Source organism: Sorghum bicolor, chromosome 6 (genome assembly GCF_000003195.3).
Source record: "Sorghum bicolor cultivar BTx623 chromosome 6, Sorghum_bicolor_NCBIv3, whole genome shotgun sequence".
Taxonomy (NCBI): domain Eukaryota; kingdom Viridiplantae; phylum Streptophyta; class Magnoliopsida; order Poales; family Poaceae; genus Sorghum; species Sorghum bicolor.
Genome location: NC_012875.2, coordinates 40,303,338 through 40,330,334, shown reverse-complemented (window position 1 = coordinate 40,330,334; position 26,997 = coordinate 40,303,338). Strand labels below are relative to the sequence as shown.

The following is a 26,997-nucleotide window of genomic DNA, read 5'->3' as shown; positions in this document are numbered from 1 at the left end:
GGAGAGAATTCTGGCCAATCTGGGGATCAGCAGCAACCGGATCCTAAGGGAAAAGGGCCATCGACAGATATTAACATGGTGTTTATGTTGCCGATGGAGTTCCTTGCGCCATCCAGTGATGATGAGGAGCTGGATTCTTTCGACCAGATAGCTCAGCTGGCTCTGGATCCAATGACGGCTATCTTTGAAAAGCCTACCGACAATGAAAGGCAACATCTTAAAGCCCTATTTGTCAAAGGAAGAGTTGATGGGCAGCCAATGACCAAGATATTAGTTGATGGTGGGGCTGCTATTAATATCATGCCATATGCAGTCTATCGGAAACTTGGGAAAGGAGATCAGGATTTGATCAAGACCGATATGATGCTAAAGGACTTTGAAGTTAATGTGTCTCAAGTTAAAGGAGCAATATGTGTCGAGTTGACCATCCGCAGCAAAACCTTACCGACAACTTTCTTTGTGATCAGTGGAAAAGGTGCTTATAATCTGTTACTAGGGAGAGATTGGATCCATGCTAACTGTTGCATCCCATCAACAATGCACCAATGCTTAGTCCAGTGGGTAGGTGACAAGATTGAGATTGTCTCGGGAGACTCTTCTTATGTTATTGCATCGGCAGAGGCAGATACTTATGAAAGAACCAGGTGTATCTCAGGGGAAGTTTGAGAGAAGGATTTCCTCAAAGTTGCCGATTATGAAATTCCACAGATCCAAGCAGTCGGTTCTGATGAGGAGTTTTAATGGATAGGTTCGCCGATGATGAAAAGCTAGGCCAGGGGTTCACATCGGCCGATGATTTAGTAGAGGTAGATATAGGTAGTGGTGATAAACCTAGACCTACTTTTATTAGTGCTAAGTGAAATTTTGAGTGTAAGCAGCAGTTAACCAATTTGTTAAAGGAATACAAAGATTGCTTTGCTTGGGATTATACTGAGATGCCTGGTTTAGATCGATCGATTGTTGAACATCTGTTACCCATCAAATCTGGATTTCGGCCACATCAACAGCTAGCTCGCCGATGCAATCCTAATATTCTTCCTGATATTAAGGCCAAAATAACCAAACTTATTGAAGCTAAATTTATTCAGCAGTGTCGGTATGCCGAGTGGATTTCCAATGTTGTTCCAGTTTACAAGAAAAATGGGAAGCTTCGAGTTTGCATTGATTTCAGGAATCTTAATAAAGCTACGCCGATGGATGGTTACCCAATGCCAGTTGCCGATTTACTAATCGATGCTGTGGCTGGGCATCGGATCATAAGCTTTATGGATGGCAATGCCGGATATAATCAAATATTCATGGCTGAAGAAGATATTCGAAAGACTGCATTTAGATGTCCTGGTCATGTTGGATTGTTTGAATGGATAGTCATGACCTTTGGTTTGAAAAATGCTGGTGCTACTTATCAGAGGGCTATGAATTTTATCTTTCATGAGTTCATCGGCAAGCTGGTGGAAATTTATATTGATGATGTGGTGGTTAAGTCTAGAGATTTCACAAAGCATCTTGCCGATTTGCGAAAGGTGTTGGAATGCACAAGGAAATATGGTTTAAAGATGAATCCCAATAAGTGTGCCTTTGGTGTATCAGCAGGGCAGTTTCTTGGTTTCATGGTGCATCAGAGAGGAATTGAAATTAGTAGACGATCTATTGATGCTATCAACAAAATTGTTGCCCCTACTAACAAAACTGAGCTCCAATACTTGATCGGCAAGGTAAATTTTATCAGGCGATTTATATCTAATTTGTCTGGTAAAATTCATGTTTTCAGTCCTTTGCTTAAATTGAAAGTCGATCAAGAGTTCATATGGGGGAAAGAGCAACAGTTGGCTTTAGATGAAATCAAGAGTTACTTGGTAAATCCTCCAGTTTTGATTCCACCTCAGCAAGGAAAGCCATTCATGTTATATTTATCTACCGATGGGATGGTCATTGGTTCAGCTTTAATTCAAGAATTTGAAGGGAAGGAGCGAGTGATTTACTATTTAAGCAGAAGATTGATTGATGTCGAGACCAGGTATTCGGCTATTGAAAAATTATGTTTATGCTTATATTTCTCCTGCATTAAGTTGAGGCACTATTTACTATCGGCCGAATGCACTGTTATATGCAAAGATAATGTGGTCCGGTATATGCTATCTATGCCGATCATGAGTGGCAGGATCGGTAAGTGGATTTTGGCACTGTCAGAATTCGATCTGCGTTACGAATCGGCTAAAGCGGTTAAAGGACAGATTATAGCCGATTTTGTGACTCAACATCGCGGTGCAGTGGCGACTTTGGAATTTGTGCCTTGGACACTCTTCTTTGATGGATCCATGTGTGACCGGGGGGCAGGAATCGGTATAGTGTTGGTTTCCCCTCAGGCAAAGAAATATGAGTTCTCTCTGCCGATTGTTGCCACGTCAACGAATAATCAAGCCGAGTATCAAGCATTGATTAAAGGGTTAGAGTTGTTAAAAGAAGTTCATGCTGATGCTGTTGAAATCTTCAGAGATTCTATGCTGGTTATAAATCAATTGGCTGGAAGTTATGAATGCCAAAGTGAAATTCTGATAACTTATTACGAAAGGAGTATGCAACTATTAAGGGAATTCAAGGATTCCTGATTGAGCCTGTTCCTCGGTTACATAATGAGGAAGCTAATCGGTTGGCTCAGCATGCCTCGGGATATCAGCCCATTTTGAATATCGGCAATACGTGCCAATGATTGGAGAAAAGAAATTATTGATTACTTAAAAGATCCATCTAAGAAGGTTGAGAGGCGTGTTAGGTTTCAAGCTACCAAGTATGTGCTCCTCGAAGATGAATTGTATTATCGAACAATCGATGGAGTTCTTCTCAAGTGCTTAAGTGGCGATGAAACTAAAAGTTTGATGGGAGAAATCCATGAAGGAGTGTGTGGAGCACATCAGTCGGCTTTTAAGATGAAATGGATGATTAGGAGGAACGGGTATTATTGGCCAACCATACTTGAAGATTGTTTTAAATATTTCGAGGGATGTCAAGGATGTCAGAAATTTGGTAATGTTCAAAGAGCGCCCGCATCGGCTATGAATCTCATTATTAAACCTTGGCCGTTCTGTGGATGGGCTATTGATCTAATCGGTGAGATTTACCCACTATCAAGCAAAGGACATAAGTTTATCTTGGTTGCCACTGATTATTTCACCAAGTGGGTTGAGGCTATTCCTTTGAAAAAAGTTACATCGGTCAATATGATTGATTTTGTGAAAGAGCATATTATTTACCGATTTGGTATTCCTCAAACAATTACTACCGACCAGGGTACTATGTTTACATCAGGCGAGTTTGATGAATTTGCAATCGGTATGGGAATTAAAGTGTTGAATTCTTCTCCTTATTATGCTCAAGTCAATGGACAGGCCAAGGCATCTAACAAAGGAATTATTAAGCTCATCAAACAGAAGATTGAAGAAAATCCTAGGAGATGGCATACATTGTTGAATGAAGCTTTATGGTCATATCGGATGGCTTGTCATGGATCGACCAAAGTTTCGCCTTATCAGTTGGTGTATGGACACGATGTTGTATTGCCATGGGAGATTAAAACCGGATCTAGGCGACTATCTTTTCAAGATCAGCTGACTGCCGATGACTATGCTATTTTGATGAAAGACGAATTGGATGATTTAGCAGAGCATCGGCTGAGGGCTTTGATGAGTATAGAAGAAAATAAAAAGAGAGTTGCCAGATGGTATGATGAGAAAGTAAAGGCTAAAGAGTTTGCCAATGGAGACTTGGTATGGAAGTTAATCTTGTCGATCGGGACTAAAAGTTCAAAATTTGGGAAGTGGTCTCTCAATTGGGAGGGTCCCTATCGGATTAATCGATCTGCTCCTGGCAATGCCTATACTTTAGAAACCCTTGAAGGAGTTGAATTTCCCAGAGAGTTGAATGGCAAATATCTAAAGAAATATTACCCGAGCATATGGGTCGACGCATAAAAAGTTTAAGTGCCGATAACACTCCTATCGACTGGATTGAAATGTACTTGGGACTGAATACGATGTTTTAAAAGATGCCGATAACAGTCCTATCGGCTAGACAAACATAATCAGGAGTGTTTGAAAGAAAAAGAGTAGAAACACGCTGCCGATGAAGAGTTCATATATTTAGCAGAGCCTGGATCGTCGATATGGCGCGTAGACGAATCTGATCGGCTTCTTCTATCTCCTTCCTGTCTTCATCGGCAGAGCCCTCCACTGGCTTCAATTTCTTCTTCATCTGCAGTGAATTGCGGGCTTGGACGTTTCGCTCTTGTTCAAGTGTCTTGATTGTCTCGAGCAATTGGCTTTCTTCCTGTTGAACTTGGGACATCGCTTCTTCTACTTGCTTAAGTTCCGCTAGCAGAGCTTCCCTCTTTGCCCATAAGTCGGAGATCTTCTATTTCAGCATGTCTCCGGAGGATTTTAGAGTGCCGATGCTCTTATGCTTTTCATCGGCAAGATGCTTCACTTTCATCACCTCCTCTGAGAGCTGGGCATAAGTGGCTCTATCGGCAAGGCGCTGAACGGCCTTTTGGTACGGCAGCTGACGACTCTCTAAGTGTGTAGCCTGAAAAAGAATCTCCTCGGCATCGGCAGGGATTTGACCTCTGAGGGCTTTAAATAGAGCCTCGGCTGGATCAGAGTCATCGACTAATTACGTTGTATCTTGATGAAGCAGGGCTGACAGATCCTCCAGCTTTGATCTGATCGCCGCCGATGAGATCCCAATCGCTTGGGAAGAACTCGCTTCTTCGCCTTCGTCATCGGAAATTTCAATAGCGAAGGAAAACAGACTGTCAGGAGAATCTTGTTCCTGAAAGAGGACAGGAGATGGGTTATTTGATGACGAAATATTAGTAAAATACAGAACGATAATCAAATAACTTACTTGCTTCAGAGCGATTTCTCGCCTCTGGCTAGTTGAGGCCGATGGCACTATGGGCTGATCGGCTGGAGTTGCCGATGGAACGATGTCAGCTGTAAATTAACAGAGGTAATTATAAAATGGAAAAGTAGGTTCATCGGCAATAGTTCCATAAGGAGTATGTTACCTTGAGGGGGTACAGTACTTGTCTGAATCGAGGAGACTACCGATGCTATAATTAAGCTTGCTGGATCGGCGATCTGCTCGTGTACATCAGCCGATGTTTCTTCTGGCTGAGGTTCTCCTCGCTGGAGTTCTTCTGGTTGGGGTTCTTCTTGTAGCTGAGGAGGAGATGATGCTTGTTGTGTCTGAGCTTCTGGAGAAGAGGGGGACGATTCCACTGGGATCGGCGACCTTGGAGGAGGAGGAGGCGTTGCTGTTCTCTAACGCTTTGCTTGTGTTCTGGTACTCTTGGAGCCTTTTCTCTTTGGTTGGCTGGACTGGGGGGCATCGGCAGTCGCACTTCTGGTCTGTGCCGATGTGCCAGTATGCTGATACAATAATGAAAGTTTTGTGAGTACAAGTGTAACATGATATTGATGAGGTTCTGATTAAAATAATAAAAGTTACCGATGAAGTTCCCATACTAGCCGATGTGTCATGAAAAATTATGTAAGTATAAGAATGGAATCAGTATAAGTTGAAGGACTCGAGAATTTACCTTGAAGGCTTGTGCCAAAGCAGTGGCAGCTACCGACGGGGATGTTTTCGTTCGCTTGGTGGTGACTTTCTTGAGACGCACACCCCGGTGCATTAAAGCAGCCAAGGTTGGAGCGTTGTTGCCGATCAAAGAGATCGGGCCCGATGGAAGGAGTTCGATCGGCCTGCCACTTCTGCTAACTGATGGTGGCGTATCATCGACCTGAATAAAACAAAGAAAGTGAGTTGCCGATAGAAAATGAAAGTGAAAGGATTGAAAAATCGGTTAGAATACTTACAGTATTATCAGGGACGTTGTATTTGGGGTCGATCATGCCACGGTATATGAGAGCCGATCTGCAGAACAAATGCTCTTTCCACTCTTCCCACCACTGTTTGTATGCCTGAGTAATAAAGAGAGCCGGAATCCAAGCCGATAGGTCAACATCTGTATCGGCGTTTGGTGGAAGCTGAGCTATTCTGATCCATTCAAGGCTGCTGGTGATGGTCTCCCTCGGCTTTACCACATCGGCGTAGCAAAGTGCGATCGACAGTTGGCCGAAAGCCAGTTGGCGAGCTAGTGCCGATGGATTGTAAAACTCATAGGTCAGGTTGGAAGCTTTCCCACTGCCAAAGAAGTTCACTGGTATGGCCCTTGGGGTGATATTTGCCATCATCACATCACGGTCCTTGTTGAGAGCATCATTGAAGGGATGGAAAGTCAGGGGAAATCTGGTGTCTGGATCTTCATAAGGCATCCACGCCCTCTGTTCCCTGGTCAGACCTTCATAGAGAGTCTGAAAGAATCGGCTGATCTGGTCTTCATTACCACCAGTGCCAGGTAGGACTATGGTAGCTTCGCCGAAGTTCAGAGGGAAACGAGTTGCCGATTCTTCTTCATCCAGTTCATAATCCTCGGCTATGTCCCTAGGGAAGCGCTGTGCAAAAAGGTCGAATTCAAGGCGCTTGTGCATGTGAAGACTAAGCCACATGTTGATAAACCACCAAGGACCGCCTAAGTTGCCGATGGGTTGGCCGAGCAGAAGTTTCCTGGCTACCTGGTGGAGGAGGTGATAAACAGAGCCAAGTAGGTATCGACCAAGAGGAAATCGGCCGCCATCGGCTAATCTTTCTGCTGCCGATAAGTAAACAGAGGTTGATCCTGCCGATCGGCCACAGAATACAAACTTATGTAGCCACATATTCAGGAAAGTGGTCTGTTCCTTTGCATTAATAGGTCCTATTCTACGGTACTTCTGAATGTACCCAGACCCATCGCCGATAGCGCAAGTTTCCACCTTAGCGCTAGGTTTGGTGTCAAATAGATGACTGTTATCGGCAGTGGATATATCTAAGCCGGTGAGCATGAGTACATCGGCAACTGTGGGAGAAGCAGGGCCATGGCCAAACACAAAAGCGTTGAGCGTGTCTGACCAAAAGTATGAGGCAGCAATTAGCAGTGACTCATTCCTCTCCATATCGGCAAGAGACAACCTAATGCACTGGTCTAATTTTCGCTCGCCCCATTGAACCTCATTTGAGTGGCTGACTCTCAAGAACCAATCCTTCCATCCCTTGGTAGGACTGGGCCAGGAACGAAAGGCATCTTTCCATAGATCTAGGGAGAAGTTTTCGGCTCTAAAAGGAACTCTGTTTGTCTCCACGTTTATCAGATCGGTGGGATCTGGGTTTCCTAGCGGGCCAAGACATTGGAGGTGCGGTTGATCGGTATGAATAACGATCTTATCGGCTAAATCCTAGAAGTTTTTGAGGATAAAAAGAAGAACAAAAAGAAAAAAGGAGTATTCAGTAAGATGAATTGTGGATGAACAGGAGTACAGTAAAAGTACAGGAGAAAGGGTGGTAAGCTGACCTCAGGAACAACGAAGTTGATGACCATCTCCTCGCAGGAAAGAAGATCGAAGACTTGGGGGTTGGTGAAGAAAGGCATTTGTTGAAGTTCTAAGAGTCCTCGGGTAATGCCGCCGCCGTGAAAGTGGATTTTGGGCTGTAGAATGACAAGATGGAGAAGGAGTACCGGAGAAGGAAGTATTTATAGGACAAAACGGACAGGGGCAAATCTGACTTATCTCTTTGCCGCATCCGTGAAATCCGAGGGTGTTCAGGTGGATATGGTAACTGTTCGCATGATAATCAAGGGATTGCGCAGGTGATTTGACAGCAAGCGGTCATGATTTTGGAGATATTTCACTGTACAAGATCTCCTGGTCGGTCTATCGGCAGTTCTCTCTAACGGTAATATTGCAGATGGGCGTATAAAGTGGAGAGATTCGGTTCGAGAGGTTGAAGAGTTCGAGGAATATGCAAGAGAATCGAGCCAAGGTTGTTGGGATTTGACGAACGGTTACCAAATTGGGAGAATTAATTGCGGAAAGGCATCATTACTGTAGAGAATTTCGGAGCATTAACGATTTTATACTCCGAAATTGGGGGGCATGTGTTGACACCGTTTTTGGACACGTATCTTTTGACACGTACCTGGGGATTAGTAAAGCATAGATCGGCGGATGAAGCAACGGTAACTAGTCTGCAGAGAAGTTGCCGATGAAGGTGATTGCCGATGAAGAGGCAATTGAATGTGGCTAAGTCCAGAGGTGGTGACGTGTTTGTGCCGATGATCAGTGTTTACCAATGGCCACAATAGGAGGTCTGCCGATGACTATGAAGGAAAGCGTGGAGATTGCCGATTGATCTATGGCGGTGCCCCGGTCGGTTACAAGGGGGTAGTTTTATGTTTTCCTTAGTTATTAGAATTCGTTTTGTATACGGGTTCCGTTTAGTTTGGAATTCGAGTCCTAGTCGTGTCTGGTTGTAGCTCTTTAGACAGGGTATAAATATAGACCCTAGGGCAATGTAATGAAAAAATCTATCAATCAATCAAACACAAGTTTTTACTCATATCCCAGCATCTACTTTTTCGACGACTTCGTCATATTTTCCTTTTACTACGAGTTCTTAGGAATTCGTCGACTTAAGCTCGGCGTATTCTCGAGTTCCGTGTGAATACCTCTTGGCCGTGACATCCGGGCGCATCGCTGTTGTCGGGACCAAAGTGTTCGAGTTACCACCTTTGCCGATAGTAAGGTCAAATCGGCTGGCACGCCTTAACGTTTGAATCGGGTATTAGCCCTTTGTGTTTGCAGATCAGCTTTTGCATCAACACCTTTTAATAATTACCTCACATGTCCTCAATTTCGACGCCATTGGCATTGTTGATGTTGAGCTGGGAACAACTTCCTGATGGTGCCATGCAGCTCCAGCACGATAAATGTCACACCCCAAAATTTCTAATTTTGGGTTGTGCATAGAACGCACTAAATAAATATAAAATAAATTTAATATTTGTATAAGATTTGCCAAGATTAGTTGAGTTAGTGCAAATTAGTTATAGAAAAAAAATGCGAATTTCCAAATTATTCCAAATTAACTTAATGGGCTTTTGTTGATGTGGTGTGATGCTTGTTTGTTGTTTGGCTTTGTATTGTGAGTGGATAAAATTTTAGAGTGCATTTAGTAAGTCATTGATCTGTATCCGACGTGTCTCAATTTTTTTAATAAAGTCTCCTCTCTCCTGATCTTAATCTTCTCATTTTGAGTTTTCGATATCATCATATTCTACTCTAAATTATTCCTTGAGTTCATCTTCCATCAACCGACCTATTGAATCTTCAGAAATTTCTCATCTTTTTCTAGAATTCTTTCTCGCCTTCTACAAGCATAATCAAATTTTTAGATGCTCCTAGATATCTTTTCATGAGCCCTAAATATTTTTATTGGATTCATCTTATTCCAAATTATCGATGAGTTTGTCATGCTTTTGTTAAAGCTTCTTTTTACTGTGTAAAATTCTTGCTACTCGTCTCTTGTAGGTTGTCTGCTCTCTTTCTGTAATTAGGGCTCAAATCCACCATCCGACGGCTGCTAAGCAGAGCACGTACATCCTAGTCCAACGTCTTATCCTATGGAGACCAGGGAGCCATCTCCTATTTGGATTTTAAAACATACCCAGGCCCATATCTGCTAGCATATATATAGCTTGGAACAGAACAGACTCTTGCTCCTGCTCTAGCTAGATTGTGTTTGCCGCCGCCTGTGCTGACTAATCTCGCCTGGAGCCACGCCCGTCCTTCTCCATCTTTGTCGTGCAGTCGCGACCTGCAGGAAACTAGGCAACGCAAGAGCAAACCAATTGATGCCACCACCGGAGGATTTTGGCACGGAGCAATTGCCGGAGGACCCTAGCTAGTCTGGCCACGTGAAGAACTGATCAGGTGCTGGCTCCCTCGATCTACATATGGTGATGATACGATCATCTGATGCAGCCATGCACTCCATCGAGCCACGTGAAGCCATCGGACCATCTTAGTCTAGGCAAAGATCTTAGGTGAGCTCGCAATCTCCTCCTCTTTCTTCCAGTATTCCTTCCATGCATGGTCTTTAGGCCCTGTTCATACTTTTCCTGAAAGCTCTTGCCATAGCTCACGAGTACTGCGGCACCGGCCTTCTTCACTGAAGCACAGGACGATTGCTAGCTTGATGATCTCATGATGATCGTATGATGACATCACATAAGTTTTGTGGCCGTTTTTCTTTAGAAAAACAAATCTAGAAATACAAAGAAAATACACTATCTTGTTTTAGCCATTAAATGCTCATTCTAATCCCGATTTGATCCGCTCAAGTTGTGTTAGACTCATAGCAATGTAATCTACACGTTAGTGCTAGTGTTTTTCATGTCACACGTTTTCCATATATTGCTAAATATTTAATTATTTAATATGCTTGTAGTTAGTTTTATAATTAAAAATAATATAGGTTTGTCTTGTCTATCCTTTGTAATTACATGAGCATGAATTTAACTAATAGTAACTTGAATATATTTTAATTATATTTTGCTTAGACAATCACAGTATATACCATAAACTTATTTTAGTGTTCGCATGTTATATTATTTTACAAGTTGAAGTTTAACTGGCATAAACGATATAAAATTATGTATGAATAAAATATGATCATATCCAACAGGTATCATGTATAATTTGAATAGATGTTTTCACACATTCTTTGAAAAGTTAAAGTTTACTTCGATTAAAATCATGCGTGCATGCTTATATTTGAAATATGATTATTGATTAAATAATAGACATGTTCATAAATAAGATATAATTAGTTCCAATTTATTTTTTTAAAATTAAAATATAAATTGACTAATGTGAATTAGTAGGTTACACATGATTTTTCTTAATTAAAACATATTAAGATTATAGTGCTTTCTTTTATAATATCTAAAACTTCCTTTAGTTGTTTCTTTTTAATGATAGTTTTGGTTCCGGCGTTTCTCGTAACCTTAGCATCAAGTCGTGCCGTTTAGTGTGCTCTCTTTTAAAGCTTTTCTTTTTATTGATGTATTGTTCTTAGTTGTTTCTTTTTGCTGCATGTATGTTTGTCTGTGTGGTGCTTGCAACGAGTAGATGAGAACTGTTTGTGGGCATTGAAGATCAGAAGATGATGACCGAAAGCTAACGGTGCGAGAATTGCGCAATTGGATTAAGGCAAGTATAACTTGGGACTATCCTTGTTACCTACACACTTATAAATACATATATATCATATGCATGTGTCCACCTTGTCGACCTTAGCAAAATCATAGATGATTGTTACCTGGATTCCTTGTTACCTACTTGATATGCATTTGGTGTAGTTTTGCTAGTGCTTGAAATAATCCATGATCTTGTAAGATGATTAATAGCTATGCAATGAACATAAAAAGATGACAAATAACTGTATGAGATCTTGTTTGTACGTGATCATCCGGGATAATAGTGCAACCATGAGGGCCATGAGGGCTATAATGGCTCTGGCTTTAGCTCAGTATGAAGACCTTTTCTAGCTTGTTAGAGGTTACCCGAAAGGGCGCTAGAGGGGCTTGCCATTTTGGATATAGTGTGGCTCTATCTTTATGTGTATAGGCTGCGCGTCATTGTGCCATTGGAAGGGGGGGTCTATATTTGCGCGTCCGAGAAACCTTGCGGCCCTAACATGTTAGACGAACTTTTGAAAGGCTTCATAGTGATCCCTGCCGACCTTCCTTGGTAGTGGGTTAAGAGGTCGACGGGCCTCGGGCAAAAGGGTAAATCATGACTCATACGTAAAGATGTACAACCTCTGCAGAGTGTTAAAAACTAGTATACTAGCCGAGCTCACGGTCAGGAGTGGCCTTGGGGACATCTACATTAAGATGATGACGCTTGTTATGTTATTGTGATCATTTACTTATCGTTTATGTTTAGTATTAATTATGCTTACATCTGATCATGTGGTTATAGGATTTAAATATGCTACCTTGACATTTGCTATCATATAATGAATATGCTAGATACGTATAAAAGCTTATCGCAGTTAAACCAGTGTCAGCTATTTGAGCCTCATGAATCCCTGGTTATACTTGTTGAGTACGACATGTGCTCACTCTTGCTATTTCCCACCACTACAGTCTACTAGTAAGAGTTAATCAGAAGGATGATAGAGTCATGAAGGAGTTCATAGAGGATGGATAGAAGTGCTTGGCATATGTTACCCCCAGTCAGCCGTCCCTGTGAAGATTGAGCCTGAAGATTAGTTGTTGTTCTGCGATTCTCTGATGTAAGTGTTAATTATAATTATACTTCCGCTATATAACATAGTTTTTGATATTATTGCTTCTGTTGTTGTATGTGTGGACTTCCTAGGCACACATATGGCTAGCCTAGTTTGTTCTTTAAAACCGGGTGTGACAATAAACGACGAGCTCCTTTGCAGTGTCACCATGATGGCCTCGAGGTAGACGACGGAGGAGACCTCGTGGGCGTGCACGTCCATGACGTGCTCGTACAGACCCACGCTCATGCCCCGGTAGCTGCAGCCATCGACGGGGCATCGACGACGGCTGCAGCTACCGCGGCATGAGCATGGGTCTATAGGAGCACGTCATGGACGAGCACGCCCACGAGGTCTCCTCTATCACCTACCTCGAGGCCATCACGATGACGCTACAAAAGAGCTCGCTGTTTCTCCTGCTGGCGCTTTCCTGCTGCTCAACATCAACAATGGCGCCGAAATTGAGGACATGTGAGGTGATTATTAAAAGGATTGTAATGACATGTCAAAAAGTGGTTCACTATTGTGCCTACTTGACAGTGGGTTGTAAAGATATTATGTAATAATTAATTATTTGAGATTTTTTTAACATTAGAGGATATAGCTAATTACCTATAAACACGAAGAGTCGATGGCGAAGTCGAAGAAGATCACCAATGGGCGCCGGTGACGTCGATTCAAACTATAACCACTGAATTTGAGCTCAAAAAATGACGGCGATATCATAAAGATAAAAACAACATGAAAATGACAACGAAGGATGAGGTTAGTTACCCCTAAGACCGAGAGAAATGATGGCAGCGTCAAAGATGATCACCAATGCGCGCTGGAGATGAAGAACAACCAAGAACAAGCAAGAACTAGCAATGGCAAGAGCAAGAACAAGCAAGAACAGCTCACTGAAATTTGAATGGACTCAATCTCATCCAAAAAGAAGTGACCGTGATTTATAGCGTGGGCTTTTAGTCCCGGACTGAAGAAAGAACAAAGACTAAAAGAGGTCCTCTTAGTCCCGGGACAAGCCACCTGCCTGGTGGCTTGTCCCGGGACTAAGAGGACCCCTTTAGTCCCGGACCGTAACACGAGCCGGGACTAAAGGGTGCTTGCCCTGACAGCCCTGTCAGGTAGCCGTTGGACAGAACCCTTTAGCGCGCGTGTGACTAGCTGGGACTGAAGGTCTTTTTAACCTCGGGGCGCAAAAAAGTCGAGATAATTGTAGACATCGTTCAGTATCAAGATTCTTGGAATGACTTTTGAGATGGAAGGAGTAATTGTTAATAACCAAGTAAAAGTGTAACACGTATCAAGGAACGCCACGATATAATATATTGACTGAAACTGACACACGGCACTAGCAGCAACTCCGCCGTAAGCTAACACAACTGCTGTTCAGTTCAATTCTACTGACAGTTGATCCAACCATACATGACAGCACACAATAGTAGTTTAGTTACATGTAGGACCGAGCATGACTCCACCTAGGATTACAGCCCATCTAGAGTCAAGACACACATTCTTCTACATGCTTTGGAATGCATACATGCATGTATGTTATATATATATATATAGGAGTTCCTCGTTTATTCTTTCCTGGTTAATTTAGGTAGTAGATCCTAGATATGAAGAAATCAATGATGAAACGTATCGGATCACACAAACCAAGGAAGAATCATCAACCGTCTAATTGTCAACTGTTTGGAGTCCAAAGCAATCTTGCTAGAGGCGAAGGTGGAGTCGGAGCTCAAGCTAGGAGAGGGGTCATCTCTCTCCAGTTCCGTCCTGTTCGCCCTGATCTTGCAAGGCTTGCTTCACGAACTGCCCACGAAACCGCGGCCGCTGGTCGGCCAGCCTCTTTCTGCTCTGGTACCGCACCTGAAAATGGCAGACAGCCATCAGAAAGAAACCAGTCCTGCCCAATATAATGCTTTCACATAAACACATCATATAAAAACCAAGAAAAACAAATATATGCATTCCTTTTTTTATAGCTTATTACTTTTATGACGCGATATTTTGATGGTTCAGGTGATTTGGACATGAAAAGGTTTTAAATCATAGCCTGAACCACAAACATGCAATTGAAAACAGGCTACCTTTTTCCCAAAGTTTCGATCTTTCTTTTTCTCTCTATATTTCTTTAGTTGTGCTTGTCGTGGTGTCAAGCCCGCTGCAAGCCGTTTGACATATGTGTCATTGCCACTGCCACTGCCACTCCCATTGCCACCTCCTGCATGTCCACTTTTGTCGATGACCTCATTAGCAATCTCCATGTTTGTTCGTCCAGCATTACCATTTGCATTTGCATTTGGACCAGCCATGCTTGCACCAACTGTATTACTTCCATTCTGCCCCTTGGTTGCATTGTTACTGCCTGAGTTGCTCCTGTTCACACCATAGTTAGTAGCTTGACCTTCAACTGGAGGATCAAATACGTTGGAGGAACCACATTCCAGGGCTCCCGATCCACCATTCTCCCGTGCACCATCAAACTGGACGTAATGAAGGGTTGGACGAGGGTACCATTGCATCAGGTTACACTGCATGTCACCTGAAGGGTAACCTGCAATGTTGGCCACTTCATCAGCCTTCGCTGTCCCTCCTGCTGCATTAGCTGGAACCATCGTCCAATGCTGCACAGGGTGGAATGCTGATGTGTGTCCATTAGCCTTATTAATAGCTGATGAGGGCAACATTACCCTGTCCTTATTATTTGTAGTGGGCTTTGTCACAACATTCTTTGTAGTGGAACCCATGTCATTGTTATTGCTACTTCCGTTGGAGCCTTGTTTTATTGGAGCAGCATCTGAATTTGACTTCATGTTGTAAGTAGAATCTGTTTTCATAGCCTCTGAGCTGTTGTCATGTGGCGAACAGCTCCCTACTAATCCAGTCCCACCTTGATTGGAAGCCGTAGATGTATGGTACCTTGCAATAAAAAGTAACAGTTAGTACGCAACGTACTATTGCTTTCATAACTCACTAATGACACTGATATTATGTTTTGCACCTTGTAAAAGCTGAGAGATTTGACTGTCTTAATACATTCTGTTGTTCATCAGCTTTGACTGTATTGGCACCATATCCACATGATCTCGACCTCTTCAAACTCAACTCAAGTGATGGCAAAATTTTGTCATGCTTGTTCTTATCTTTCCCTTCTGGCACTTTGGAAGGGAGATTAGGGGTATCTGCAGCTCTCGCTGCCTCCTGGGTATCCATGTTTTTGGCCATTGAACCAATTAGATCAGCAGCTCGAACAGTTGGGTCCTCTAGATTTTGCATCATTGACTCCTTCGAATTGTTTTTTGGTGGGTACTCACAACGTCCATCTGTTGCTTTGATAGGCCTCTCATTTGGGGAAGATTGGTGATCTATATATAAATTTCCAGGGCCACCTATCTCCAAGTCCTTTTCCTTGAAGTCGTCTGGAATCAACCACCAAACTTAATAAGAAATAAAAAATCCAAGGAGTTTAATTATATTTATTTGCATTAGTGAATCAGTACCATTAGTGTATTTTTGCTTCATGCAGTTTCTGTTGCTCGTACCTGGTAGCCGTCTGTTGCTACATATCTCTGACTTTGGGTGGATTACTTACGCACAAGTGCTATCAGGTGAATCGGCTAACTGATCCAGAGACATTGCCTGTGGGCTGTCCATCTCCACAGCACACTTAGTCCATGAGCTCTGCGCCTTGTAACAGATTAATGAGGGAACAAGCAAGTTAAAATGCCTGCTTTTTAATTTTAATATAGCTACTCTATTGTTGCGCTGCTATTGTCAAACAATTTAGTTAGGGACATTGTGTATGTTGCCACTTTACCACTGGGATCTTTCAGAGCTACATGGGCTTAGACTGCACCAATCAGTGAGATAGCTTAGCACAGAAAGCCAGAAACCATATACAGGAATGGCTCAATGCAAAAATAAATGATACATAGCTCAGTAACAAATTAAAAAGAAAGAAAAAATTGGTTCGCCACCAATTATATATAGAAAGAGTAGAAGCTCACTCTGCTCATAACCCTTTAATGAAAATAATATGATTTAAATCATGAATTCATATGTTCTCGTACGGCATTCCATGCATGTTTTATCAATTCAGGTATGGGTCAATATTGCTTTTACACAGGTAGCCGTCACCAAAAAATAGTCCACAATACTTTGTTTTATCATGCAGATATGCGCATCCTGACCTGCTAGCGCTTGACAATTCAAATGCTTCAGTATTTTCACCTCACAAAAATGTACACTATTCTCGGAATACCACCCAACCTCACTAGATTGTTTAAATCAAGTCAACATGAAAACATCATAGTTTATCCTAATACTTACATGTGCTTTCAAGGTTTGACAAATAACCATATAGCTTTATGTTTCCAAGACTACAAAATTTGAATTTGTGCACTTCTTTTGCTTCATAAGTAATACACACGCACCACAATGATCTGTCATCTTTCAAACGTTACCATGCTCTGTCTTGCCTATGTAACTTTTTCCTGCTTATGTGGTAATGGACTAATGGTATAAAATTATTAAAGGTTAGTCCACCTAGTTATTATTTGTTAGGAAAAACCTCATATTTGCTTGTTATTTCAGGTTATGTCTAGTGGTTGATTACAGGTATAATATGCAAAACAAAAATCTGTTGCTGCCCTTAGTTTATTTTGTAAATATAGTAATGATTATGCTATTATATCAGTAATATAGAGTGGTACATACGAGAAACTACATTTATATTAAAATTCAACACATGTTCAAAAGAAATTTACAAAAGGAGCAAAGGTTTATTGAAAATGATAAGTTTAAGAAAAAGATGATTCAAAATGATAAGTTTAATACATTTTTCCATTGTGTTTAAAAGTTACTGTATATATCACTTCTAAGATACAAAATGTTCGCAGAAGTTCAAATCATGTGCAAACTTTTAGAATTCACTGCAGACCTAGAGTAATTTACTCATTTATTTCAACCAGGAATACGATGCTTCTAGCATATATAGAAATCGCTATCCATATGAAATCACCATTTAGTAGTGACATGAATACAATGTCTAATTATGTGGTTATAAATAAAAATTAAATTTAGCTGCTATGTGGATTGACCACTAATAGATTCCATTTGGTGATTATAGACAGTTGCACCAAAATAATTTCTTGTATTCTAAGTGTTACTATGTTCATACCATGAACAACATGATAACAGCTAGTAAATAAGATTTAGAGAAGTAAAAAGCATCAAAATCCGTACTTGAGTGCCACTGCCATTATCACTGTCATCCCTTGCATTAAGTCCCATGTCTGCTTCGTTGTCGTGACTGTCATTGCTACCACTATTATTACCAGATTCTTTTCCACCTTTTGATTTGCCACACTTCTGCGTCTGAATGCCACTTTCACTTCCACTACCACTTGACTGAGTTCCAAACAAATAAACTCTTGTTAGAGTAATTACACAAATTTATCCAAAGAACCATAATAAAGTCAAATAATTAGAATAAACCTTCAAATCAAAACACTATTTATCACTTGATAATTTTCAACAAAATATAATATGCAAACCAGACCATCAACAACTTACGCTGTGACACCGTCTCCATACATGCTGCCAAAGATTCTTAAGTTCATTCTTACGTATAGGATTGACTAAAAAGTCAACAGCACCTTTCGACAAACATTTAAAGACTGTATTCCTAGCATCATTCGAAGACATCACTGCACATGAACCACATCAGTGTAGCAGCTAAAAGCATTGGAACTAAATAAATGATGAAAACAACATTCTGATCATGATAAAAAAAATACACTATAGAGTTGAGGAAAGTTACTTACTAATCACTGGAATATTCTTGCAAATATTGTGGCTCATGATCCTACTCAGCAGAGAAATTCCAGACACACCGGGCATAAAAACCTCAATCAAAACAATATCTATGTTGTTCTGCTTATCTTCAAGATAATTCCATGCTTGCTGGCCATTTTCAGCAGAGATAACTGAAAAAGTTGGCTAGCTTAACTCAGTTTTTTAAAGAACAACAATTGGTCAAGGACATCTAAAAAATGTTACATATGTAAGGTTTTCGTTAACTGTAATTATCTTGCTCAAAACAAGAAAGTCGAATAAAGGAAATCTTAAATCTAGCAACATTTCAACAGGTAATAAACACCTTGGGAGATGATCCATCATATAAACAATGCTAGGAAAGGGCCTTAATTTGTAAAGAATACACGTGAAGGCTGAAGGGGTATCATGAAAAGGGTTATACCATAGTTATTTTAAACAATATTATAACATGAGATGGGCCAACTACAAAGTATCAGTTGATGTTTTATTGCCCCCACGATGTAGGATGAACAAAGGTCAAACTTACCACTTGTGGTCCCAACCACTTCATCAACTTTGTGGGTGTCACATGATTGCATTCACCGAACTATGGTAGCCAAACCTATGGTTGTAGAAAGATTCCTCCATTATTGATAGCTCAAAGAAGTTGCTACCTTATCTATGGCTAAATGACAAGTTACTTGATGACTTTCCAGCTATTCTCAACAACTTATAGGGCGAAAGGGTTTGTAGCCTAATGGGTATAGCAACCTTTATAGCACCCAGGTCCTAGGCTCAACTCCCTATGGAGATGAATTTACCATCTATTATGGTACTAAATTATACATGTAACCATCTGAATCAATTTTAATGATATACACATGGCCATAGGAATGTGTCCTTATGCACACTCGGTAGCATGTGTAGGGCATCTAGCCTTTGGTGTCTTTCTCAGCCTGCCACGAGAAGCTTCTTCTTAGTGCAATACTATGGGGGGCAGTCTTTCTGCTACAGGTCGAGTTTTTTAATAACTTATGGGCACAATTGCATTCTTTTGGAGATTGGTGTGTAAACCATGGGGACTAACAAATAGGGATGGTTGTGTTGAGGTCTTGCCCATTGGATGGGATGAAGAGAATAGCGTCAATGGCATAAAGTGAGCACTAATGATGCATCAGCAGTTGACCAAGCAGGCTTAGGATGCACTTAGAGCTTCTTTTCCTGATGAACCTCTAGAACACATACATAACTAGGAAGAAAAGTATTATATAGTGTGAGTCTCTTCGCCTTAGTCCCCAAGCATGATGGGTTGGTTTTTTTAAGGATAGTTTAGGGCACAACGGTGAAGAGTATTAGAGATGTTTAGCGATGCTAACATTGCATGTATTGTATCTTGTATAACAAACCACATTGGCTATATATATGAAGGTTACTCTGCCAACAAAAGGTGTATAGTGTTTTCCTAATCTCTCTCTATCTTTATACCCTAGTTCTCTTGCTTCATATCCCATCTACTAATCCTAGAGCATCATTCTACACTAAGTTAGATGACTAATGATCACACTACGGTTCCTACATACAACCATGACCACCGACCTCCATGCCACAATTCCCTTGTGTGCATATGCCACCACTCATGCATCAGTCTCCTTAATTGTTTTCATTATCAACATGTTGTTTCCATGCATGTGCCTTCTGCCAACCTTGGATAGCACATCCATCCACATGAGTACATCTACTTTGCACGCGCACCTACACACATCACCTAGATGCCCTCCAAGCTTTGTCCATCTAGGTCCATATCTCTAGGCCCACATAACATAATCGTTCATATACATCTCAATGATGTAGGCTTCCACGTCACAATAGCAGCAAGTGTTGGTTTGGTGTCAGGCGGAAATAATTTTGAGCCTTAATGATAAGACCCTCTAGACTTCTAGGTTTTTAATGATGGATTCTAGTGCATCACCCACAGAGTTGTCTACATATGGTATACTACTCTTTCGCCTTCCCCCTACCCATTCCTTCATCACAATAGGCAATGTCAGTAGCTTTATTGTTTCTTCATGAGGTAATTTCATTCTTACCACACCATAATTAAATTTCATATTGCTCAATATTCTTGTAATACCATCACTTATTTATAACTATGATTTATTTGTAACTTCCGTTTGGTTTGTCAGTTCACCCAAGACTAGTTGTTCAATCGAATTTGACACCTGGATTTTTTGTTAAGGACTTCCAAACTAGGCACGTAATTCTTCACTTGAATAGTGCCAATGGTCTTTACACCTTCCCAATAGTTGCCACCCTTGCAGCCAATGTCAGCCTCTTCATCTCATCCTATGTAGCACCACCACTTCAATCATCCTTCTTACATTCATTCTTGACATCCTCCATCATCCTGCTACATTCATTCTCGACAGGCTGCCATTTACTAGCTCCTCATGACCTAAATAAACTTGTTCTTTGCTCCACTACATGTGTTCTTATAGAATACCCATCTTCTCAATAGGCATACAACTGGCTCTACATAGTCTATCGGCACATTATCATATCCCACCAAATCACACGCCTGCAATGATTCATGTTTCACCTTGACTACCACATATCCTCTATTGACTTCCTAACATGTACTACTTAGAGTATTCTGTCCTCTCTAGATGTTGAGCACTAACTGCTCATTTTAGTCGCCCCACTGTTCTCCAACAATAAGCACCCATGTCCCCCTAAAGTGATGCCCCCTCCCATGGTGGTGGAACAACACATTCAATGTTACTTATTTGTCTCTTTTCTTTGGCCTTAAAGATTCAAAGTCAAACTTGACTCCTTCTCAAGAAGGGGAGTATGATGAGGACATCCCCAATAGCACTCCACTAACCAATGTTGAACAAGATCATGGCCCTCAAGAACAAGATGAAATTATCAACAAGGGGCCAATAATGACTCGAGCAAGAATACATCGACACAACATGAGGTGAATACACTCCTTAATGTGTGAGCATGTTTTTACTAATAATCATGTACTACCTAATGGAGGTGCATTACATTTCCTCGGGTTTGAAGAATAGGTCATGGATGAGTAGGCTACACGAAAGGAGCAAGCTAGAACTGACATGTTTATGTGCAGATTTTGACTTCCAAGTTCATGATGAAACTACACCAATGTTGATGTTTCCAGCCCATGTGTTATATATGGATGAAAAGCTTCTAAAGTCTACATTCATATGCAAATAAATGGGACATCGATTGGAACTATGTGGAATGATTTATGCATTTTTTGGTCAAGTATGATCTAGGACCATGAGTTTTAGGATGGGCCAAGTTAAAGGGACATCAGCCCCATCTAGGAGGGATGTCTGTAGTGTAAATAGCACTTGTAGACTTGCTACAAATCCAAACCATGAATTGAACTCAGAAAATATAGAGAAGCCAAGTGCTCTTGTCCTTAGGGTTATGCCATAGCGGACCACATGAGGATTGGGATTTTTCTCTTCCACTTATTTTTGTGTGTCCTGTGATATGCAAGAGCTTGTCTCTACCTTTTGTGTACTTTAGGTAGACACTGATCTATTATGTGTGGTTGGTTAAAACCATTTATCATAGGTGGAGCATGATCTCATCGCGTACATGTGCCATCTATTCATCAGGTTGCATAGGTCAATTTATCACCCTCAATCCTATAACGAGAAGATGGGGAATGCCCCTGCATTACCAACCTGTCTAACTTCTAGCCCACAACAATAAAGACACTCATCTAGCGTACGTATGATCTCATCCCACATATGTGCATGGCCCTGTGCATTGCTCGACACACTCATTGTCGCCCATATAGGTGTTAATGCATCATACTTCACAAATGCAACATCCTCCATTTCATCCCTTGCACTACTACAACAATCTTTGTGAAGGAGCAGGCATTTTGGGTTCTTAGAGGCAGGCAAAGCAACCGCCCGTAGACCATGGAGGAGAACACTTTGCCCACCTTAGTTAATCAATGAGAAGAAACAAAAAGAGAAAACATATTGATGAACACATCGAGACAATCCAAGGGCCGAGTGAGCCCATCCATGCGCCACCACTACGCAGCTGCTTGCCGGTGCTTGCATCCTCGTTGGACCATGCACATCAGTGGGATATGGCCGCCCACCACTAGATCTGGACTCCCACCACTAGGATCGGGCAGCCTGCCACTGGATCGGGTCGCCCGCCGCCACACCCCGCATCTAGATCTATCCTCTTGCCGCCAAATCTAGACACACACTACACGCATAGCCGAGATCTAAACGCTCGATGCTAAATTCGGCCTCTGGCCACCGGATCTGTGAGCAACGGAGGGGAGGGTCAAAGCTCATGGCACATAGATCGACTCCGAGGAGCGTAGCCCTCCATCGCTGTGAAGCAGATCGAAGCAAGAGGACACAGATCAATGCCACCGCCAGGTGCAAGTGGCCTCCACTGCTGGGTGCAAACAGCCTCCATAGCTGGGTGCCATAAGCCATACCAAAGAGTAAGAGGGAGAGAAAATAGAGAGGCACCACCAAACCCTAACTCAGATAGCTAGGTGTGAGAGACGGGAGAGAAGGTGCCGGGTGTGAGAGACAAGAGAGAGAAGTGGGGATGAGGACCCAAAACCCATGTCTCATACTAGGCCATCTAGGGTGATATGTATGCTAAGTATGCATGCATACATAGAGTATGTGGTTATACTTATTGTATATACTATAGTAGTGGCATTTTACTAATATATTAAAAATATAAATTCCTTTGAAATTTTTTTGTGTGGTAAGATCTAGAGTATCTTAATATGAGTATATAAATATACTCAAACTGATAAACAAGTATGAATACATACACAATATGATTTATTAAAGATGAGAGTAACTACAAGTACGTGTAGAAAGGAATTATATATATATATATATATATGGCCTCCAGCCTTATTTTTGGAAAGGTCTGTCTCCTAAAATGGCCTTTATTTTCAGAAAGACCCACTTCGTGAATCGACTTTAGGAGGTGGTTATTTTACGACCACCTACATAAATCGATTTATGGAGGCACTAAATAAAATATTCACCTCCGTAAATTGATTTTGCGAGACGGTTAATTATGACCGCCTCTGTAAATGAAAACAACTGCCTTCGTTAATCGTTGGTATTTTATAAGGCGGTTATATTTTATGACCGCCTCGATTAATGTTTGGGACCACCTCACAAAATCATTTTTATAGTGGTGTTGGTGACCCAAGCAAAAACTAGATCTCTTCGGCAGGTATATTAGCTCAGCTTGTCCGCCACTCACATCAATGTCTCACTAATCTCGACGAACTACGTGTCAGAGGTGGCTTATTAATTAGAGAGAAAGAAGAGAAAGGGTATAAATTTAAGGTTTCGTTGTAAGTAGGATCTGGGCCATTGAATCGAAGAGGAAGTGGGCAAGGAAAGAATGTAGAGGCACAGGGGGCATCTGATGGCCCTACTGCATAAAGATGGTTTCTTACATAGGTACACAGGTGGGGGCGCTCTCAAGTGGAGTCAAAACATATGCGTGAACCAAAACATGAAAAAAAATGATTACCAAGGAATTTTGTTTGGTTTAATCCATTCGTGAAATAAAACTTCTGGGTCAAAAGTAGGGGCCGTAGATTTGAATCCATGAGTACGTAGTACATGGTAATATTAGCAGCGCAGGCATACGCTAGACAAAGACAAAGCAGTTTTGAAGTAACAAAGCAGAGGAGGGGGTAAAGTTATTTTTGCCCTTGAGGGCATGTGCTCCCACTCCCTCTACTACTGGATTCGCATTGAGAAGTGTAGCACACATCTCAAAGCGAATCTGCATTAAGATGTGTGTGTGAATCTAAGGATGAACAAACCTTGGTACATGCAGTGACGAAGAAGGGCACTGACGACCCGCCTAGTGCAGTCGTCACTCTCCACGAGCAAGACGTTGATGGTCTTCTTCTGGAGGAAGCGCTCCCAGTAGACCGCCTCCTGCTGCTGGTTTTCCGTATCATCATCACCACCATCGTCATCATCCTGGAGTACTGCAGGGGTTGGCCTGCTGAGCAAGCCATCTGATGGGCCATTGCTCCTCAGATTATTGTTGTTATTCCGAAGCATCATCCTGGTGGCATCTCTGAGGGAAGGCCCGTCCACGGTGGCCAGTTGCTGACTACAGACACCTCGCATATCTCAGCCTGACTCGAAGAGGTAGACGAAAGTGGTGGGATTGATTCGAGGCAAGTCGTTGGTTAGTGAATAGACACTGGGGCGCATATTACTCCTTGTTTGCCTTCAAGGGCACCTCGTCAGTGTGATTGCTGCAAAGTGAATGACAAAACGAATAGCTATATATAGCTAGGTAGGAAGATAAAACAAATCTAATAAGAATTGTCCTAGCTAAAACAACTAAAGGATCAAATCTCTGTCCCTCTGGGAGAAAGAGGGTAGCATCATTTTGAGATATTGACATTAAATCATGCCCTCTGGAAAATTAATAATTGTGCCCTCTCTGAAGAATGAATGGGAGGCAGGAGAGTAGAGAGACGCCGGCCGGCCGGGAAGAAAATACCTGTCTGTGTAGCTGCTGCTAGGTGGTGAATCAGCAGCAAATGGATGGATGGAGGAAGTGGAGGTTGGTGGTTGCCTGGCCTGCGAAAAGGCAAAAAGAGCAAGCAAGCTTAAGAAACCAGGAATCCATTTGTACCGTTAGAGCAGAATAATGAAGCCAATGCATGTTTCATAGCTAACTAGGCAGCAGTACCTGCCTGTGCCGTATGTGCATGTAATGTAAAAATGTAGGATGCAGCCAATTTAATTTCCAACCACACTCGTTCCGTGGGCAATATAATAAGTAAGTAAATAAATAAATACTCCTAAGTAAATAAATAAATAAATATTCTAAAATAGGAGGTGAAATTGGCTCGGCATTATGGCATATATATACATCGCCACCGCCAGCACTTCTGTAGCAGCTAGCAAGCAAGCACGTACGTGGCGGCTGGCTATTTTATCGAAGGAGTTTTACCTTAGTTAGGGCATGCAGATGGCTGAGTTAGGAAGCAAAGGGGAGAAGGTGAAAAATGGCGGCCGGCCGGAGATGGGACGATGATCTTGTCCGTTGTGGGGAGGGGAGACGATGAGCTAGCCGCAGGGAAGACAAGACGGGTAGCAGCGGCGGAGGGAAGGAAGAGAGATATAGTATATATACTAAATATACAGGGGTCGGGGTGGGGACGTGGCAGATGACGTGGAGCAAAAGGAGGTCGTTGCTGGTGGCTCGCTGATCTGAGAGAGATCCGATGAAATCAAATCAAAATCTGCGCTCCTGGTCTCTCCTCTTGGTCCAAGATCCCAACAACCGATCGTAGAGCAACAAATTAAAGTGAACTAAAGCTCGACTCGATCAAACTGTTAGAATATAATGTATGGTCCAATGCAGAAGACGATATAGATAGACAAGCATCCCATGAAAATGACAGCATAGAGCTGTGGACAAAACCATGTCGTCCAATCTCAGGATCCGAGCTGAGGTCGCCACTGGCCACCACGCCATTGAATTTTTTCTCTTTTTTTTAAAAAAAAGGTAACTTATTCCTAGCTAGCTTTTCCTTTTACATTTGCTACGCACCGGCACCACACATATAGATCCCTCCTTTTCCAATAGCTTGGATGACATGGTATACATAATTTCGCAACACAGAAACACAGTCATCATGTATGTCTCGAGCCTAATCCCAATCCTGGAAATGTAAGGGGAAACTAATTAAAGGATTATGGCCGTCTAGGTTGTCTTAGAAAAATGAGAATGAGAGAAAAAAATATATTAAGATCTAAACACTTGGATTTTAGAATGAGACTCCAAATCCAACTATCTAATTAATCTAACTAACTATTCGGAGATTTTTGCTTGCAAAGGCAATAATCAGTATGATAATGAGATGGAAGCATATATATCCCTTATCGATCATTTTCTAGATGTATTTGTGACATCAATTCTTTATTACAAGGGGAGAGTATTTCTTCACACCAGTGCATTTTTATTGCCATTGAAGTGTATTTGAGATTCTAGAGAAAACACCTATCTAGTGTTACTGTCGTGTTGAGGAAATAAGCTCAAGTTTGTTCGTTTAGCTGATAAGTAATGGCTAAAAATACTGTTCGCTGATTTGTTGTGAGAAAAAACACTACTAAATGGCTAGCAGATTTGACAGATAATCCCTGACACTTTTTAATTAATTGGGAAAAAACAAAAAATGTGGGAAATTTTAAAAACAAAAAATGAGAAAACATTGCCATGTCAAATAAGCTGAGAAAAAAGCAGTGAAGAATAATTAGAGTGAAGTGTGAAGAAGGATGATGGAGAATATATATGGATGGGCCGTTGCTCTCTGCCCCAAGTGCAGCTGCAAGCCAAAAGGCTCCACGTGGAAAAAGATTGAACTGAAGCCACACAAGAGGAAAACAAAAAAGATTCAACTGAAGCCACACAAGAGGAAAACAAAAAAGATGCAAAGCAAGGCACACAAAAAGCACTGCTCTTCAGCCACACCACGCAAAGGATAAGAGAAAGCAGACGATGCGTTCAGAATCTGATGACGTGCATATGTATTATTTATGTCTTAATTGTTAGCCTCGCGCATGCAACTAATAAGTATTCCGTCCAACCAAACTACAACTAAATTTATATAAATAAAAAAGTGTAAATACTTGTCACACCCGGTTTTAAAGAACAAAACAGGATGCATAAAAGACTCATGTGTGCCCCAGAAACAGTCGCACACATAAGTAGACAAATCTCAAATTGTACCATTGCAGTGTTTAATACATAGCGGAATATAAAATATCACATAGTCTCATACAAAAATGATAACATAAAGTAAACAACGCTCTCAACGGAAGCTCCACACAGGGACACCGTTGACTGGTTGACTCCAAACCT

General features: G+C 41.6%; 1 protein-coding gene across 1 annotated transcript; it reads right to left on the bottom strand.

The window, feature by feature from the left end:
- On the bottom strand, positions 13,533-25,228 carry LOC8070845 (two-component response regulator-like PRR37). Its single transcript, XM_021464069.1, is given in 10 exon segments — positions 13,533-14,103; positions 14,325-15,156; positions 15,239-15,656; positions 15,780-15,918; positions 17,482-17,646; positions 17,812-17,945; positions 18,063-18,224; positions 23,930-24,376; positions 24,628-24,707; positions 25,084-25,228. Coding segments are annotated over 8 exon segments (2,280 nt in total). The 5' UTR covers positions 24,246-24,376; positions 24,628-24,707; positions 25,084-25,228; the 3' UTR covers positions 13,533-13,989.